The sequence below is a fragment of the Bactrocera oleae genome, chromosome 3 (assembly GCF_042242935.1).
Source record: "Bactrocera oleae isolate idBacOlea1 chromosome 3, idBacOlea1, whole genome shotgun sequence".
In the NCBI taxonomy this organism is placed as follows: Eukaryota; Metazoa; Arthropoda; class Insecta; order Diptera; family Tephritidae; genus Bactrocera; species Bactrocera oleae.
In genome coordinates this window covers 89410745-89430254 of record NC_091537.1, presented here as the reverse complement: position 1 = coordinate 89430254, position 19510 = coordinate 89410745, and the positions used below count along the sequence as shown (strand labels likewise).

Here is a 19510-nt window from a genome sequence, read left to right as displayed (position 1 = left end):
TTTTATTATAGAATAACAAATTAACCGATTTTTTCTTGATAGTGTTCCCTAAAATTAAAAAATTGTAATTTCGAAATACCCCAGTCGTTACTTGGGCAAAGCGATTATCTAACGATATAATTTTAATTGTTTTGGTTTTAGAAGATCCAGCAGCGAATTGTGGTGGGCACCACAATTCAACTCTTTTCCGAGACGCTTCAAAATTATTGCTAATTTTTATATTTCTCCATAAAAATTCAACAGAACATGCTGCAAATATCATACTATAAAGTACCATTAGTTTTTAATAATAGATTTTAACTGTTTCATAACAAAATCACAAAAATGAGTCTTGTTTTACACGAATCAACCCTACTCCTGTTAAATAATTTTATTGTTATTGTAGTAATGGAATTCTTAGTCAACAACAAAAGCGTTTCGCTAAATGAATAAAGGAGCAAAAGGAATGATTAACTAACGGAAATTCGGACAAATAACAATTAAATTTATTTTAAAACGGCGAAGAAATGAGCAAACATTAAAAACAAAAAATATTGCATTTAATTAGTGTATATTTTAATTTAAAAAATTAATTTCAATTACAAATTCTCTTTAACAACATTTTTTTTATGTATTTCTAGATTCTTAAAACGAGAATAAGTGGCGTTGAAGCATCCACACAAGCAAACATTTAGGTACACAATACATAAGTGACCTCAAGCAACCTCCAGGAATTCATATACAGGTATACCTAGGCACTGTATACAATAAAAATTTACCAAAAGTGCTAAATTATTGACGAGAAAACGCTAAAGACCGCAAGTAACAGCATAAAATTTAAAAAATGTTATTTAAACTCTTAAACATCAATACACACGCACATAAAAGAATTGATCTTGTGTCTTATGTGCATAAAAAGTTCGGTGCTATTGAAATAAACATAGAAAATAAGAAAACAAAATTAGAAAAGCAAGACGGCGTAACCAATCCACCTAAACGTATTAAAGTTGAGGCTCTAAAGTTTAAGACGTCAGATATAAATAGTTCAAAAAAATATGCAATTATCGTTGGTAGAAAAACCGAACACAAAATAAAAAATAAACCGCTAGACATGCCGAAACTCTCTTCACCGTCGCCAAAACCTCAGCAACCAATGGTTGAACTCAACATTAAACGAATAGAACCACTGGGAGGGCCTTCTGAGTTAAGAAAGTACTTGGAGGATATTGTGTTTAATAAAATGTCTGATCAACTAAAATGTAAATTAATATACAAAATAACAAAATGTGAGTCAAATATGATGAATCGACTCTTAAATAATACAAAACTTGGACCAGCCAGTAAGGAAACCGCAATCAAAAAACACGAAGGAAGATACGTTAAACCAGATTCAAAGAAAGCGATAAATAAAAGGAAAATTAATAAGATGATAACAACACGATTGTCACCAGGTTTCGTAAAAGCAAAAATAGAAACTCCTTCATCAGCCGACGTCAAACGAATGCAACAGGCAGTGCAAGCTCCAACCCTTAATACACACAACAACAAATTACCCAATGCACAGGCTTTACATAAATTTCCATTTGTTGTAATACCACGTCCATCGCCATTGTTGCGTAGTAAATTGTTGGAGCACCAATTGAACAACAAACCGAAAAGCAACATGTAAGTTAACAATAGTTAACTAAGTCAGTCTCTTGAACTGCCAAAATTGCAACCTATGCAGTTTGGATTTCTGAATGACCGACAGCCGCAATTCAACACCTTGCAGTAGCCACCGACCGTGTGACCGGCGGATGTAACGCAATGCCTTACAAAGCAGCGTCAATGGCAGTAGCGGCGATAGTAATAGTAGATTATAAATAAGAGAAATGTTATTTTAATAAAACAGTTTAAGAACGGAACTCAACTTGTGCTTATTTAAAAATAACATAATTCCGTGGTAGTCGACAACACCGTCGCTATCGCATAATCGGAAACATTATTTAAATAGTTAGTGGGTAGTCGACAACACCGTCGCTACCAATCACAACGCACATAAGTATTCAAACTACTTATAGTAAAAGTAGTGATTATAAATAAATAACTATTATTTAAATAGTTCGTGGTAGTCGACAACACCGTCGCTACCGAATAAAGGAACAATAAAAGTTTAAAGATAATAGAAATATAACTGGCGCCCAACGTGGGGCTCGTGAAAAGTGCTGTCAAAAAAAAATAATAATAATAACAAAACCCCATCGTCATTGTCGCGGTACATGAAATTCGTCGTTACGAGAAAAGTACTGAATTTAATCCGCAAATTGCCATTCCAACGTGGAAGAAAGATTACAAGCAACGTGCAAGAAGGAAGATCGGAACCAAGGAGGAAGAAAGAAGATCACAATCAACGTAGAAGAAAGAAAATCTCAATATAATTATGTAAGTTAAACCCCTTTTCATATCCGCCATATATCGACTCTTTAGTAGTATTTGTATTGACTGTAACTGTATGACTGTGTAACTGTCGACTTAAACTAACGAATCAAACGCGGGCAAGATATGAATGAACAGCAGTTGCAAGGTATTATCTATGCGGCCGTTAGTGCCGCACTGCAGGTTCAAAGAAAAGAATTCGAAGCCAGGATAGAGCAGCTTACAAACCAATTCACAACTGTGACAGCCCCCGAAATCAAGGCCTACGAGCCAATAAAAATTATAGACGGTGTCGAATGTCATGAAGGGCTGGATGCAGTTAAGTCGGTCCCAGAGTTCGATGGCTTACAGGAACTATATGTGTCCTGGCGGGAGGCAGCATCTCAAAGAATGTCTGATTACAGACGCCAGAGCGTAAATTATTTGACACAAGAAAAAAATGATGTATCCCAATACAAAAATCAACACGATCAAGCTGCTTATGATGCAGCGGCAGAAATAGAAGCTGAAAATGTAGCCGGCTATGAAACAGATACTCTTAATTTGTTAGCGGAGAAGGCGATTGGAATCCTCCATGCCAGTTCACATATTTTCCCTAATATTGCTACGAGGCAAATAGATCGGAGCAACGCTTATCGCCAGAATATGGTCTTCGAAGTGGGAGAAAAATCCAACAAGAGGTTGGGCGACAAGGTCATCCCATTGCATATTGAAGAGAAGGTTGACGCTGATTTAGGAACAACCGTTCTTATTAAGGGGAGGGTGGTTCACAAGGACAACCTCAAATGAAAACTTCCGATACAGTTATTTTGATACAGTTATTACAGAGGCGGTTATGAAGGAGGGTTTTAAGAGAGTTACAATAACCCAATTGCTTAGGATAGCTAGAGTTAAGGTTTTAGCGAATAAAGAAATAATAATTTTTGTAATCAGCTTCCCTAGAACTAAGTTACTATGTAAAAATATTACTATTTTTTCCCATATCGCATGCTGGCCGTATATTGCACTTGTTAGATAACATCATAGCTGACTGTGAAGGTAGCATCACCGCTGTTACTTCTTGCGTTGACACGCCAATGATAACGTTCTGTAGAGATGCCGTAAATGGAAGACGACGGTATAGTGGTGGTAAATGATGCGCTGGTCGAGGTTAGCGTAGATGATGGCCCTGAAATTTTTGTGAACGGCCCTTACCTTATTACGTTTAAACGCACCGCCTTTATCAATGGTACAAAACATGTCAACTTCAATGACTATCCGAAGAGACTTCCCCAACTGGCGACTTCAGCGCGACTCAACGTAACCTACCATCATGCCCTGCCAAGCTTACCATTCCTTCACAAGTTGAGTAAAAAGAACTTGCAACGCATCTCCGAACTACGCATACGAACAATTGCTACACCAGTCGTTACCGCCGTAATCTGTGCCATTATCTCCGTAACCACAATCGGATTAATCGTTTTGCTGATGCGTCGGCGACGAAATAAAACTTCGGAGGCTGTGCGGCGAGTACTGGAAAAGTTGGGTATGGCCGAGGACGCCCATATTTTGGAAGAGGGAGTAGTTAACAATAGTTAACTAAGTCAGTCTCTTGAACTGCCAAAATTGCAACCTATGCAGTTTGGATTTCTGAATGACCGACAGCCGCAATTCAACACCTTGCAGTAGCCACCGACCGTGTGACCGGCGGATGTAACGCAATGCCTTACAAAGCAGCGTCAATGGCAGTAGCGGCGATAGTAATAGTAGATTATAAATAAGAGAAATGTTATTTTAATAAAACAGTTTAAGAACGGAACTCAACTTGTGCTTATTTAAAAATAACATAATTCCGTGGTAGTCGACAACACCGTCGCTATCGCATAATCGGAAACATTATTTAAATAGTTAGTGGGTAGTCGACAACACCGTCGCTACCAATCACAACGCACATAAGTATTCAAACTACTTATAGTAAAAGTAGTGATTATAAATAAATAACTATTATTTAAATAGTTCGTGGTAGTCGACAACACCGTCGCTACCGAATAAAGGAACAATAAAAGTTTAAAGATAATAGAAATATAACTTGTACGCAGTGAAAAAAGTAAATCCACAGCAATATGTGGTTGTATCAACCAGGCTTAATCAGGCGCAATTAAGTTTTACAGAGTCGTAAAAAAATTACAACTAATTTGATATCTAAAAAATATATAATTAATATATATTACTATGTATTATTAGGTATGTGTGTATGTAAGTATATATGTATGTACATTTAAAAAATTAAAACTTTAATATAGAAACTATTGTAAAATTGTCGTACCTACTATTCATGTTATAAGTTAAATAAAGTGTTCCCAGAGAATGTTAATAAATATTTAATAAAAATTTAAATAAATATACAATTGTTTAACATTCTCTGCATCTGCGCCTTTTCTATTTATTAACATACTCTGCTTCAAACAATGTCAACAGATTTCTGTAATGTAAACGTCAAAAAAAATAAAATATACCAAAATGCGAACATTAATTTTAGCACATTTTTTTATTAATTCACTGTAGTCTCAGTTAAAGTAATTATAGTCATAAACGAGTATATAAGCAACTCTAAATAATCAAAAAGTGTAAATTTTTTAAACTAAATGAGTAAGTTTGGGTTGATCTACTAGCATTTAAAACGTCAAAATTACCGCGAAACAAATTCAAATTACTACTTTATTTTTGCCTCAAATATGTGATAAGCGTTTGAAACTTAAATGAAAGATTTTCTCTTTTTCACACATTAGAAAAGTGTTAAATATTATTCGAAGCAATAGCAACTTAACTATTAAAACCTAAACGGTCGAAAACTGATGACGCTGAATTTTTTTGCGGTTTTCTTTGTATTGGAGATAATTTGTTAGAAATATTAACTTTACCGACACGCTTTGTAAGTGCCGACATCGATTTGCCTTGTGTTGTAGTGCTGCTAATATTGCTTGCACCACCCAATCGACGATGTACTGGTAATTCCTGACGCATCAGAATTTCATCTGACTTCAATCGCAAGGATTTTGCTTTGACGGGGCTAATACGTGATTTTGCATTGATATTGCTAGCAGCCTTTAAGTTGTAAGTTTTCTTTGTGGTATGCAAGATTGTGTCTATTAATGAAAAAATTTGGTCAGTTTAGTGATACAAAGCTACAAAGCGTTTACTTACTCAAGCCCAGTCTTGATTTTACGCCACCTGCAGCGTTGCCTGGATAAACGCCTCCGCCGTTTGACTTGTAATTTTTATCATTGGGAGATTGCTTAAATCGCGGTTCCGATGCTATTTCATGCACTTCTGCGGTCGACGCGAATTTCACAATTTTCTCACTGCTGCTTACAGTATTGGAGCTAGTAACAACATCATCCATATCAATGTCGTTATCACCATACATTGAATTATTATCGTCGTCGTCACTTTCGTTTGTTTTTAATGGTACCTTCTTCACCAGTATAACCTTTTGCTTTTGTGGATGTATGCGTACAGGTGATATATTTGAAGTTACGATCTTAGATTTTACGATTGTAGAACGATTCTAAAGACAAAGTTATAAATTAACTTATTTTATTTGATATGTACAACCCTCTTTTATTGAACTCACTGTTGTTTTGGAAGTGTTTTTTAATATTGGTTTAATATGTTTAGCTATGATTAAATCATTATCAGCATCTTCCTGTGACTTCCCCCCCAAACGTGAAAATATAGATGAACCGGCAACTGGTTTACTATTGTTGCCGCCGACACCAGTTACTCGTACTTGTACATTGCGTATAGTTGTTGCTTTCGCGTTACTGCTACTACTACCACTACTAATTTCGCCATCATCTGTATCGTCTTGAGCCAAGTCTATAGTGGATGAAGAGTTTTTGGCTAGACGTTCAAATACATCGGAACGTTGTGTGTTTTCACGTTGTGAATATACTAAAAAGTAAATTTATGTTTTGTTAAAGTAAAAATAATGAATCGAAGTGAATTACTTACATTTTTCCTTTTTGGCAAGTATTTCTTTGCTCCGTTTTGTGGTACCAGAAGGAAGCTTTATTTTATATTTCCCTTCATGCTCTGGTAAAACCCGTCGAGTTTGCTTTGGAAGCGGTTCACCTAAATGATCTGGAGATTTAAGATATACATGACTACTACTTGTGCTTGAAGTACTCGATGTTACTGGCACAGCTGTAAGAGATAATAATATAGTAAACAAATATTGGCAAATTCGTTTACTTACATTTTAGTCTAATCATGGTAGTCGTCGAGGGACGCTCTTGTGATAAATGAGGGTTTGCCGGTACGGCCGCAATGGGCACACACATTTCTGAATTGATAAGCACTTTTTCTCTAGCCGTTTGGTCACTTACAGTTTTTGCATGCCTAATTTATAAATTTACGTACAAATATACTCGTTTCTTACATAAACTAAGTAATATTATTTCATTTTTGAATTTTCACATTTTTTAAATTTTTAGTGTTATCAAACATACCTTAATATAGCTATTATATCGCCCATTGGTGTTATGCCCATTTCTCGCAAATATTCTTTGTTGAGGTCCATTAACATATCATTTTGTATGCGATTTTCCACAAATATGTGTGCGTAACTGGCTGCAGCCGGTGAAGGTATACCAGAGGCATTGAAGAATTTCACCCATTGTGCTTTGAATTAACAACATTAATATAATTATTTTGCATAGAAACCTTTAACATATAAATAAATAAACTAGCTGTCTACCCACATTTTAGGCCACAACACTGAATAGCTTTTTTTAACATAGTTAAAATCACACTATTTTGTTTACCCACCTGCTGCTGCGTTAGACATGTTCGTAACACTTACAAGCACATTTATTTAAAATATTAAATTGTTTAACGAGTGCACTTTTCACGGACGAAATATCAAAAGCTAAAAATAATTATTTGCTTTCTGAATGGCAGCCATTAAATGTCATTACAAATGTCACTACAAAACGTCAAGCACAATATGTTCATCAGGCTGCCATATCGGATATTTGGCGTAAAAATAATTATTTACTTACCAACAATTCTTTTTCGAAATCTTATTCAAAACTTTATATCTTAAACTGTGAATATTTCCATGAAGAAGTTCGTGTTGTTGAAGAAGTAGTGAGAGTAGCTAGTATACTCTCTAGAGTATTTACGTTCGCAAAAAACAGTATGATCACATTATTTGAAGTCTGATAGAACTAGTGGCATCTCGCCTTCGTTTTCAACTTCAACAGCTGACTTTTGTTATTGTAAATAACATTAACCTCTAAATAAATTAAGGTTTTCAGAAGTGGTTATAATAAGCCTAGATAATAAAATTTGTTTTTTCTGTGTACAAAATGATTTTAAGAAAATTTTTAGCACAAAATACTGTGCAAAAAATTAAGTATTTGTTACCAAATAAGCCTATATACACATACAAGCGACTGCTTTCGATTACCAACACATTAGCCACCAAAAATTCACTAAATATATCCAGCGAAAAAGCGCAAAAATATTTGGAAAGTCTACGCGTTGAATTCTATAACTTGCGAACTAATCCCACACCGCACACATTACCCCGTCTAAACCAATTAGATGGCGTTGTATCTGCTCTAGAGCAATATCGCTTATTAAAATCTAAACTTGCAAGCCAAGAAGACATAGAAAATGAAAAGGATGTGGAAATGCGGCAACTCCTAGAAGAAGAAAATGAAGTAGGTGTGAAGATATGCATATATATGTATTAATTTCATTGAATACCTTTCAAAACTTTCAGGTATATGGAGATATTTTACGCCAAACTGAAGACACATTACTTGATAAAATGCTTATGTTAGCCGAAGAACAAACATATAATTCATTAATATTTGAAGTTAATGCCGGAGCCGGTGGTCAAGAAGCAATGCTGTTTGCACGTGAGCTTTTTTACATGTACACAAACTTTTTTGACTATAATGGATGGTCGTATGAAATTATCGATAATGAGGAGACAGATATTGGTGGCTTACGACATGGTAATGTAATTGTACAGAATAGAGAAGCGTTTAATCAATTGCAATATGAAGCTGGCGTACATAGGGTACAACGGGTTCCTGCAACTGAAAAATCTGGTCGAATTCATACGAGTACAGCTTCTGTGACAGTAATTCCACGCCCAGACAATGTGAATGTTAATATATCTGAGAAAGATTTAAAAATTGAGACTAAAAGAGCGAGTGGTGCTGGTGGGCAGCATGTTAACACCACAGATTCAGCAGTACGAGTAGTGCACTTACCAACAGGCTTGGCAGTTGAATGCCAAACTGAACGTTCGCAAATAAAAAATCGTGAACGTGCTATACAACGATTACAAGCAAAGCTGATACAGCGAGAATTGGAAAGTAGAGAAGCAGACGAAAAACGCAGTCGCAAGGCACAGCAAGGAAATTTAAACCGTAATGAGAAAATACGTACCTACAACTTCGTACAGGATCGTATTTCAGACCATCGTATATCCAATGGCACAGTACATAATTTAAAAGAATTTTTTGACGGCGGTGAAGACTTGGAAAGGCTTATAAAACGTATCGCTGTAGAATATAGACGTGCAAAACTAGTAGAATTAATTGATAAATATGAAGCCTCTGTTATTGAAATAGAAAAAGGATTGAAGAAAAATGTGAACGAATAAATTTCTATTTAAAATACATTTAATTTGTTAAACTAAATTTTTTACTTTTTTCCGCAATAATATTTAAATTTGTTTTCAACTTATTTAGCAATATTACTCCAGTCTCCAGCAGAACCCATTTGCATCAGATGTTTCCGCACTTCTTTCTCCATTATCGCTTGTATTTCACGGCAACCGTTTAACGCCTGCTCCATTACAGCTGGTAAATTATCAAGATGGAAGCGTTGTGACATTTCCATGAACGCGATCTTATTAGATGTTGGTAAAGATGCGACTGTTAATGTGGGTCCACCGGACATCTCTTCCACGTGAGAAACATCCGTAAGGGGTATGTTATTTTTACTCAAAGATGCGGTACATGCCACAACGTATTCCTTTAGACAAATACCAGCATCCACAAGTGCAAGCGTGGCGGCATTTAGAGCAACGGCATAATTGGCACCATCCGCTTGTAACACTTCCACGTACACATCAATTTGTGAACGTGGGTATAGCTCAGTCTTTATGGCAGCCCTCAGTGCTTGCCGTAGGTAAAGTGTGATTTCTTGTGATTTACGATCCCCACGTGGTCTGTTCTTACGTTCCGCCGTAGAAAATGTCGCCATACTATATTGGCAATTTATAACCACTTCGTTAAGATCGAGTTTGTTACTTTGCGCCTGATGTGGGCCATAAACAGCGGCGAGCACTTTTGTATTGCCTTGTTCCAAATAGGCGCTACCGTCAGGTTGTTCAAATACACCAAGTTTACATTTTATACAACGGAGTTCATGAGGTCGACGACCATCTAGACGCAGGCCCTGCTCGCTTAATAACTCAAAATTAGACATTTCTTTCAAAATTTAAACTTAGTTAAAAACAGAAAACTAATTTGTTTTCGGAATGCACGCGATAAAATATTATAGGTCAAATTTGGTTTGTTTGGTCGAATTTGCATACATATGTCAATTCAGGGTTGTATTAAAGATATTGAAAATGTTCTTGCTATATAACCATTATAAAATTTTTTTGAGATAAAAAATATTGCAAATTTATACAAATAATGCTCTTTTGACATAGAAAATTAAAAAGAGATTGAAAGTGAAACTTTAGTGTCTTAAAATTTTCTACAGCTTATTGCAATAAACGCAAATTTTTTGATCTTCGTAAAACAAAGGAAACTTGGTATCACTGGTGTAGTTTTGTGTCAATAGGGAAGTCACGTAAAAAATGCAATGGGCGTTTAACAGTGAATAAAACGAATTATTTTCAATAAACATAAAGAAATTTAACATATTTATATTAAAAGATATTGTAGAAGTGTAGTGAATATTTGACAAAAAAATTGGTACGTGGCGCGGTATTATAAAAATAGAAATATATTATTTTACTTTAACCGTGGAGGAATTTCTCTACGCAATATAATCACTGTTTTGACTATATGTACATATATATGCGAGTATATTAGAACCCGCCCACCACCCAACACCAATATTTGCTTTTTACGAGCCTACGAGCGTTACAAAATTGTAATTCACAACACTAAATTTGAGACCGTCCATAGTGCCATTGGCTAACAGCGCCAATTAAAGTTAATTAAATGTAATTGTAATGTTGACGATTAGATGAAAAGAGTGCGACGCAACTTTAGGGTCTGCTCAACGGAGTTTGAGCGTTTCACATTTACACATGCATATGTTTTGCTATCCATATTATTAATATACAAACGTATATGTATGTACAAATTTATTATTATATGTATTGATGCAAGTTGAAGAAACGCAAATAAAATTTTTTGAATCGCGTTCAGCGTAAAAATGCATAAGTAATAAATTATATTTAATAATTCAAATAAATATAAATATATTGAATAATTACTTTTTTTTTGTATTTACATTAGATTAAAACTTTTAATCACCACAAAACAAAGGTTTAAGTCTAAGGATCGCATAATAATGCCACCATTGAAGACATACTCGCCACACAACGAATTCAATGCAAATTGTCATAATGGCAATAGTACAACTGGCGAAGGTGAAAGTAATACATCGGCCGCTGCCGCAACAGCATCTTCAAACTTAAGTGATATTTGTGGTGCTGTAAGCAATGCAGGTGCACAACAACGCGCTTCACTGCCTTGTTACAGCAATGCACAGTTTCCATTCAAAGTACTAGCCAATTTAAATCAATTACGTGCAGAATCTCGTTTCTGTGACGTAGAAATTGTTGCTGGTGGCATTACATTCAATGCGCACCGGGCTGTATTAAGCGCGGCCAGCGCCTACTTTGAGGCAATGTTCCGCCCTGAACTTGGTTTGAATGAAGTGAATCAAAAGTCAGTGGTGCTACACACCATAGATGGCGAGATCTTAAGCATTCTACTGGATTTTATATATACAGGACGATGTGAAATAACACAGGTGCGTAAAAGAAATTATATTAAATTTATAAATAAATAATAAGCACTTTTTGTGTATTCTCTTTATTGAAATATTCGATATTTTTTTATTTGCAGTCTAATGTTCAAGAGCTGTTAGCTGCAGCTGATATGCTACAGTTGCCGGAAGTTGTAGACGGCTGCTGCGACTTTTTATGCCGCGAATTACATGCTACCAATGCATTGGGCATTCTACGCTTTGCAGAAGCTCATAATTGTGAGACTTTAAAGAAAAGTGCGTTGAACTTTGTCCACTCAAACTTTCCGGCGGTAAGTGGAATTACATTATGTGTTTATGTTATGTCTGGTTGCTAACATACTAATTATTATTAATTTTATCGTATAAAAAAATATATTTAAGAAAAAAAATGAAAAAAAAACAATTGCACCTAATTTGTTTCCGGCCGGGTTCGAACCGGCGACCTTGTGCGTGTGAAGCACACGTGATAACCACTACACTACGGAAACTGTTATAATTTATTTGACATTTAACACATTTATCCCTTCAGTACTATTGTATAAAGAAAATTGATTTTTTATTAACTAATATTAATCTGTTGTTTTGGTTTCAAATATATGTAAATTGCTATTTATTATGTTTTCAACATCATTAGTAAAAATTAACGTAAAATTATCCTTATTGACCTTTTGACACACAGATAACGCTCGAAGATGAATTTTTAGACACACCACAAACTCTACTCGCTCAGCTGCTTACTTCCGAGCAGTTGCGTGTCGATTCAGAATCTCAAGTATTCCAAGCTGCATTGCGTTGGATAAAACATGATGTCACTCAACGTCGTTGCTACGTCTTTGACACGCTATCACATGTACGCTTAGCACTTGTACCCGTTAAAGTAATCGATCAGGCATTGAAGGATTGCCGGGATATGTCAGTAAAGATTGCCTTACGTTCTATTTGTCGCGATATAGCCTCGAAGCGTGGCCAATTAGTGCCACTACGTGTCTGTCCGCGTCAACAAGCTAAAAAGAACATCTATATTATAGGTGGTTCGCGGCGTGAGTCACAGCGTGACTGGACACCATCCGATTGTATTTTTGAAACAGTCGCAAAATTCGATATCTTTCGGCGTGAATGGTCCGAAACGGCACCAATGGAAATCGGACGTATTCTACCTGGTGTAGCGGCATTAAATGGGAAAATATATGTCATAGGTGGCGAACGTGGTTCTCAAATTCTAGCTAATGGTGAAGTATATGATCCACAAACTGATGTATGGACACCGATAGCACCAATGATTGTGCCACGCTGTGAGTTTGGCCTGTGCACCTTCGGTGGCACACTGTTGGCGGTGGGCGGTTGGTTAGGTGACGATATAGGCGGTTCAATTGAGTGCTATGATCCCGAAAAAAATGCCTGGAGCAAGTTGGGCGATTTGCCAGAACCGCGTTTCAGTATGGGTGTAGTCAGTTTTGAAGGGCTTATTTATATAGTTGGTGGCTGCACAACGTCAAGTCGTCATTTGCCGGATTTAATTAGGTGCGTATATTTCAATTACTTTTCTTGTTTGTAACTTAGTTTTTTTTATGATTTTTTTTTTTTTTTTTGAACTTTAGTTTCAATCCCATAACTCTCGATTGGCAACCAATGGCACGCATGCGCACCGCCCGCTGCCAAATGGGTGTCGCCGTGCTAAATCGTCATCTCTATGTTGTGGGCGGCAATAGTAGTTCACAGGATGTGCTGAGCACAGTTGAGCGCTATAGTTTCGACGATAATAAATGGGAGAGTGTGTGCTCGATGTCCGTACCACGCGCTATACCCGCTGTAGCTGCAGCTGATGGCCTACTCTATGTGGCTGGCGGTGATCAGGTTAGTTAAGGTGCTTTTCTTAAAGTGCTTAGTATTAATTAGTGTTTTAAATGTTTTAGCCATGCGAGGATAACTTCTATCGTGCTCATATCACTATCAACGCCGTGGAAGCATACGATCCCCTGACTGACACTTGGAAAAATTGCCCCGATTTGCCTGTTGGCCGCTCGGAGGCTGGCGCTGTCGTTGTTTAACGCATATTTATGCATAACAACGTGACACTTTTGGGCAATAACAACTGCTGCGTTAATATCATTGTGCGTTTAGTAAAAACTATGAAGTGTTATACAAAACGTATGCGATAAATATAATATACGATAGATAGGGTATGCATTTGTATTATATGTATGTATTTTCTGATTTCATGATGTTATGATGATTTTTTAAAACATTTTTACGTCTACATATAAAATTAAAATTAAGATTTCGCATTATACCATATAAGCCACAACTATTCCTGCCCTATTATTTAAAAAATATTATTTTTATGTTATATTTGTATATTAAGAGTGCAATATTGGGACACCCTGCAATTTACAATTTGAATAAAATTTCAGGTTTGCAAATTTTTGAACTCAATAATTTTGCATTAAAATTAGATGTTTAATACTAATTTAAACTTTAATCTCCAATTTGGATTAAAAATCAGATTTCAATTTTTAATCCCAAAATCTGAATTGAATTTTATTAATTACACAATTACAATATTTTGGGATTAAAAATTATATTTATATTATATATAAATTATAAATTAAAAACTTTTAATTTTTATTTCTGGTTATAAGATTTAAAGTTAAATATTTAATTAACTCAGGATTAAGAATTCAAAATTTTGAAAAAAATTTTTTAATTTTAAAAGTGGAGTAACCAATAAAAAAACTGTTTTTCAAATTAAAAGCTGGTGTGAAATGGGAATATTTCTAAGTGAAACTCTAAAATTAAAAGCAGTTTAATATAAATAAGACAAAAACTAAACTACCATATGTTTATATTTTATTAAAAATAAGCTTTCATTTTTAAAATATAACCAAAATGGTAGCACACTAAGTATGTACACAAACGCGAAAAAATGTAAATTAAAAAAAATGTATATTTTTAATTTTTGATTCTGCTTGAGATTAAAATATATTTTTTTTTATTCAATCCGGTATGTGGGATTAAAAATACAATTTTCACCGATTTTTGTGCTAATTTTATTTTTTCATTCCGGTATTTGGATTTAAAAATTACAAATACCGTTTTAATCGACTTTTGGAAAATCAATTTTTATCGGATTTTTGTGATAATTTTATTTTTTCATTCCGGTATTTGGGATTCTAAATTAGAAATTAAAGATACATTTTAAATGGATTTGTAGGGTTAAATATTATTTTTTTCATTCCGGTAATTGGAGATACATTTTTTTTGTGCCGGTATTTGGGAAACGTATTTCAAAAATTATATTTAATTAAGATGTTTGGTATTGCAAAATAAAATAAAAAAAATTCAACTGTTAAGTTAATTATTTTTTTATGCATTATTTGCAATCCTGAAATTTAAAATTTAAACGTCAACTATAAAATTAATATTAACAAAATCTGCAAAATCTTTTGAAAGTTTCTAATATGGCACATAAACTTTAGTACACACCTAAATGTTACCAAAGCGATCAATATTTTATTTATTGTTTTGTAGAACTTTTGAGCGCCAAGACTGTTGAAAAGTTCTTTCAAGTATGTATTATTCAAAACCTTGCAGCATTTTCTAAAATGGAGTAAACAAATAGGCTTCCAATTGCAATTGTTAACAAAACCTAAATGAGATTGTATAAATAAATACATACCTACATGCATATGTATGTTAAATTCAGTAAATAAAATCGAAATTCATCGTATTCACAAAAACAAAAAAACTTTAAAAAGACTACAAAGCTAATTTGAAACGCTATAATATTAAAATGTATAAACTTACATACATATAACGGTGTCTTTTCCATAATCAAACACAGTAAATGTATGTATCCTGTAGTGCGTATTTAAAATACCGTTAACACTGTCTATAATAATTGCAAATTCAAAATTAACTGTGAATATGTTGTAACTAACAATTGTAACGAATTGTATTAAAAAAGCTTTTATTATACTAAAATAGAAGGAGATTATGTGACACGTCTAATTTATAATTGAATTAATGTGTATTTTTTTTATAAAAGCTGCAATTTATGCTGTTAATTTTCGCTTTCAGAAACCTTAAAACTGAGGAAAATCAAATTTAAATATATACACATATGTATATATAAAGTGAACTTTCCGCATTAACGCATTGCTAAAAAAAAAAAAACAAAAAAAAAACCTTTTTATTGGACGCAGGTATAACAGTACTATTGATGTTTTCACTTTATGAACTATAAAACTGCGCTGCTAGTTGAATATATGAGATAATCGCAGAAATAATGTGTAATTGTTATTTTTTAAGTTTGTGTGAAATCGATCTGATCGTTCTATAATAAAAATAAATAAATAAATAAAACTCTTGCGAAGATAACAAATATTATTATGCCACATAAAATGTTGTATTAAATGACTAAATAGACTACAGCCATAAGTATTAACATTATCACTAGTTATAAGAAAGAGCAAATAAAAAATAAAATAAATATGTACAAAAACTGTGTATGTTCTTCATAAAAAAATATCACGATCTGAACAATGCGAAACGTTGCTTTGGAAAATAGTCCATGCCAAATTTCTTGAAGACAGCTTGTCAAATGCAATAGTTTTTGATACAAGCACTTGACTCCGATTGTTCAGTTTGTATGGCAGCTAGACGCTGTAGTAATCCGATCTGCACACTTTCATCGGAGATTACACCAATTAGACAATAATCCATGCCAAATTTCGTAAAGATCTGTATATGCCATAGTGGCATTTGAGATAACGATTTGAAATTTTGCACACGTCCTTTTCTACCCGAAAGCGGCGGCTACGGTAAATGGGCAACTTATTTAGCGTAGCCGCCGCTTTCGGGTAGAAAAGGACGTGTGCAAAATTTCAAATCGTTATCTCAAAAACTGAGCGTATACTCGAATGCAGACAGAGGGACAAACATACGGACATGGCTAAATTGACTCAGCTCGTCTGCTGATCTGTTAAATATAAAGTAAATACTTTATACACAATTTTAATATAAGCTGTTCGTTCAGGATACAAAAAATAATTTTACGCATTGTATTCATATTATATAAAAAAAGTTGTTAAAAATAAACAATTGATCGATATGTTTCCGGCCGGGTTCGAACCGGCGACCTTGTGCGTGTGAAGCACACGTGATAACCACTACACTACGGAAACGGTTAATATCACACACTCCAACGGCACATTTGACGCACATTTATCATAAGAACACACTACTCAATTATTTTTAAAAATGTGCATTTATATTAGCAAAGTTGTAAACCATCACAGAACGACTCTGAGCAATAAAAATTTCTATTTGATGTTCTTGTTGTTTGAGCGGCAGAAAACATTTCAGATGTAATTTTAAAGAAATAGAATGAAAATGGAGTAGTAGTCTCCATTTCACCTTGATCTTCATCTTCGGTAGCTTAGAAAAATGGCTAATAATTTCGTGTACTAAGAAATCTCATAAATGAAAAACGTACATTTGAATTTTAGTATGTATTATGTGTATTTGAACTTGGCACCTTCAGTTTATGCAAAATTATAATTCAAAGAGGCAAAGTAACTTATGCAGTATATTTTTAAAAACCTTACAAAAATACATGAAATGCTTAATAATCTATACTTTCAACCATCCAATTGATGTAGGAAAACATTGAAAGCGTTACGCATATGCTCACTGCCAAACTGTGGATTGGACTTCAGTGTTTCGCGCAACGCGTAACGACAACTTTTCAAGTCATAGGGACTTGTGAACTTTTCTTCGCTACGTAGCAAACCCAACTGCATCAGCATATAATTCAAAACGCGACGCTCTTGTTTCGTCTCTACAGCATAGTCGACTGTTTCTTTATAAAGCGCTTTTGCTAAATCCAATGCAGCAGGCGATGATTCAGAGAGGTGCGCACATTTTAATGTCGTAAAAATGAGCAATAACAGACGATTGTCATCGGTGAATTGCTATTGATATTAAAAAGTTGAATACAAATTATAAAAATGAAATTATAAATGTCAAACAGAAATTACCTCAATAATGCTTTTGAAAGCTTTTAATTTATCTGTCTCCTGCAATGACTCGAATGCTTGTATGGTGCAAGGTTTCTGACTTAGACAAAATGATTCGACGGTAACTGGCTTTGTTGGCGTCGTTTGATCAGCAAATTGAACATTTTTAGCAGACATAAAAGTCTCATTTGCACCAAACATCTGTAAATCATATAAAGAAACGAATCAATTAAAAATTACACTTTGCAACATCAAATTTTAGGACTGTTTACATTTGTTGTAAAAGCGGGAGATGTTATGTACGCTTCATCGCCTTCTTCGTCGGCATCTTCATCTTGGTACTCTTCATCTTCATCAACTTCTTCAGTAGTATCCTATGCATTTTTTAAATATTATTATTACAAATATTTATGTACTTTAAGTTCTACGTACATCTTCCTCATCATCATCATCATCATCTTCATCGTCGTCATCTCCGTCCTCATCTTCATCATCCTCGCACTCAGACTGATCTTCTTCAAGGCTTTCTAATGCATTTGGATTTGCGAAGGTCTCTATAATCTCCTTAATACGCTCACGTCCTTCATAACCAAACTAAAAAAAAAATTGTATAAGTGAAAAATTTGTCGTCACAAAGTGTCAGCACTTACTTGATTGCCATCTAAGATAAGTCTCGTTAAATTTTTCTTATTTTGCAAAGCTTCAACTAAAACAACACCTCCGTCTGCGCCGATTTCATTAAAACCCAAATCCACCACCTCGAGTTGATTATGGTTTTCGCTTAATGCCTCGGCAAAATGATAGGCGCCATGTGTTTTGAGCAGACAATCACCAAAATTAATGTCTTGCAACCTGAGGTGGAAAGCAAAAGATAATAATTTAAACTAATAAATTTATCACTTGTATAATTTTGCTAACTTACATTGGCGTGTATGCAAATGCTTCCGCTAGTGAAGCTGCACCTTTCTCAGTTACTGTGTTGTCATTCAAATTCAGAATGCGCAAGTTAGGGTTTTCTTTAAAGCCGATCGCTAATGCTGCAATGCCTGCATGATATATAGAATTTTGCGGCATTGCTATTTCTTCCAAAGTTTTAAGTGTAGAAAATATTTTTGCTATAGCTTTAGCACCATCGTTTTCCAAACGATTGCGACCGGCAATAAAAACTTTCAACTTAAGTGGTGTTCCGGCGGCAACACTGCTCTTATGGCAATCCAATATAGCTTTTGAAAGCATTTGGCCACCGCCAATACCCAAACCGCAATTATTCAAACGCAATGTTTGCAATGAGTAAACTACTGGCGAGCGCAAAATATCCTCTAGCCCAACCATACCATTTGGACCCAAAGCATTATCACTCAAATCTAATACTGTAAGTTTGGCACCGGCAACCATTAAACCATTGCCCAAATGCTTTAGTGACAATGGCGTCTCTGTTTTGAGTCGTCTTGAGAACATATTATACCATAATGCTTTATGAAATTCGGGGTGCTTCTCAAGACCTTTTGCAATCGCAGCGGCAGCATCAATGCCCAAAGTATTTCCACCCAATTTTAGGTAGTGGACAATCTTTGTTGTTTCTAAAGCCTTAACAATATCAGCGACTATGTAAATATATAATTTTTATAGTTTAGCAAATAATTTTTCTTAGCCAACAGTCGTTACGCATATTTCACTCCTCTTACCGTCCTCTGCTGTATCCCAAGTTAGTTGTTTATCTTCAAACGAGAGCCCCTCTTCCTGTACATCATGCAACTCTTGTGCAATTGTTCCGAAATTAAAATTAGACATTATTGAACACGTAAAATGTGTATTACTGCGGAAATAATAAAATCATACACTCGCAAATCTTTACAATGCTTGCAAATTTCAAATCTTTTTGTTGGTACGCTTCCGAATAACCTAGAAAACAAGACGCTATTTCGCCGCCTTGCAGCTGTCAAAGTAATAGCAACAGGGTGACTCTAAAAGCAAACTATTGCATGCAATTTGTTGGGGTGGTTTTTGTAGGGTAGCCAATTTTTATAATTACATAAAAA

At 34.7% G+C, this 19510-nt stretch overlaps 6 protein-coding genes and 2 non-coding genes across 11 annotated transcripts; 3 read left to right on the top strand and 5 right to left on the bottom strand.

Moving 5' to 3' along the window:
• The first annotated feature begins 436 nt into the window (after positions 1 to 436).
• LOC138856337 (uncharacterized) lies at positions 437 to 4538 on the top strand. Of its 2 annotated transcripts, none has more exons than XM_070107182.1 (2): positions 437 to 548; positions 621 to 4538. In XM_070107182.1, exon 2 carries the CDS (start codon positions 824 to 826, stop codon positions 1646 to 1648), a length of 825 nt encoding a protein of 274 aa, XP_069963283.1. In that variant the 5' UTR covers positions 437 to 548; positions 621 to 823; the 3' UTR covers positions 1649 to 4538. The 2 variants fall into 2 exon arrangements, 1 of the variants encoding a protein (XP_069963283.1); XR_011395539.1 differs by lacking the exon at positions 437 to 548 and having other exon boundaries at positions 555 to 2400; positions 3409 to 4538.
• A 364-nt stretch (positions 4539 to 4902) lies between these two features.
• On the bottom strand, positions 4903 to 7361 carry LOC106615912 (uncharacterized protein C19orf47). Of its 2 annotated transcripts, none has more exons than XM_014232312.3 (7): positions 7204 to 7361; positions 6885 to 7056; positions 6632 to 6774; positions 6388 to 6579; positions 6008 to 6327; positions 5578 to 5941; positions 4903 to 5519 (listed from the first exon to the last, which is right to left on the bottom strand). In XM_014232312.3, exons 1-7 carry the CDS (start codon positions 7220 to 7222, stop codon positions 5197 to 5199), a joined length of 1533 nt encoding a protein of 510 aa, XP_014087787.2. In that variant the 5' UTR covers positions 7223 to 7361; the 3' UTR covers positions 4903 to 5196. The 2 variants fall into 2 exon arrangements, with proteins under 2 accessions (XP_014087787.2, XP_014087778.2); XM_014232303.3 differs by lacking the exon at positions 7204 to 7361 and adding an exon at positions 7137 to 7188.
• Positions 7362 to 7656: 295 nt separating this feature from the next.
• Positions 7657 to 9076, top strand: mRF1 (mitochondrial translation release factor 1). The gene is made up of 2 exons (XM_014232323.3): positions 7657 to 8102; positions 8165 to 9076. The coding sequence occupies exons 1-2, from the start codon at positions 7746 to 7748 to the stop codon at positions 9056 to 9058; spliced, it is 1251 nt and encodes a 416-aa protein (XP_014087798.2). The 5' UTR covers positions 7657 to 7745; the 3' UTR covers positions 9059 to 9076.
• Positions 9060 to 9997, bottom strand: Ski6 (exosome complex component Ski6). The gene has a single exon (XM_014232335.3). It carries the CDS (start codon positions 9886 to 9888, stop codon positions 9139 to 9141), a length of 750 nt encoding a protein of 249 aa, XP_014087810.1. The 5' UTR covers positions 9889 to 9997; the 3' UTR covers positions 9060 to 9138.
• A 188-nt stretch (positions 9998 to 10185) lies between these two features.
• LOC106615009 (actin-binding protein IPP) lies at positions 10186 to 13882 on the top strand. 2 transcript variants are annotated; one of them, XM_014231015.3, is made up of 6 exons: positions 10186 to 10385; positions 10938 to 11457; positions 11553 to 11744; positions 12134 to 12975; positions 13053 to 13308; positions 13368 to 13882. In XM_014231015.3, the coding sequence occupies exons 2-6, from the start codon at positions 10993 to 10995 to the stop codon at positions 13500 to 13502; spliced, it is 1890 nt and encodes a 629-aa protein (XP_014086490.1). In that variant the 5' UTR covers positions 10186 to 10385; positions 10938 to 10992; the 3' UTR covers positions 13503 to 13882. The 2 variants fall into 2 exon arrangements, with proteins under 2 accessions (XP_014086490.1, XP_014086480.1); XM_014231005.3 differs by lacking the exon at positions 10186 to 10385 and adding an exon at positions 10438 to 10862.
• TRNAV-CAC (transfer RNA valine (anticodon CAC)) lies at positions 11870 to 11942 on the bottom strand. The gene has a single exon. It is a non-coding gene; the product is annotated as a tRNA-Val (tRNA).
• A 2682-nt stretch (positions 13883 to 16564) lies between the features above and the next one.
• On the bottom strand, positions 16565 to 16637 carry TRNAV-CAC (transfer RNA valine (anticodon CAC)). The gene has a single exon. It is a non-coding gene; the product is annotated as a tRNA-Val (tRNA).
• Positions 16638 to 16949: 312 nt separating this feature from the next.
• Positions 16950 to 19401, bottom strand: RanGAP (Ran GTPase activating protein). The gene is made up of 7 exons (XM_014231660.3): positions 19157 to 19401; positions 18394 to 19075; positions 18122 to 18323; positions 17904 to 18065; positions 17744 to 17845; positions 17493 to 17672; positions 16950 to 17426 (listed from the first exon to the last, which is right to left on the bottom strand). The coding sequence occupies exons 1-7, from the start codon at positions 19260 to 19262 to the stop codon at positions 17094 to 17096; spliced, it is 1767 nt and encodes a 588-aa protein (XP_014087135.2). The 5' UTR covers positions 19263 to 19401; the 3' UTR covers positions 16950 to 17093.
• Positions 19402 to 19510: the final 109 nt, after the last annotated feature.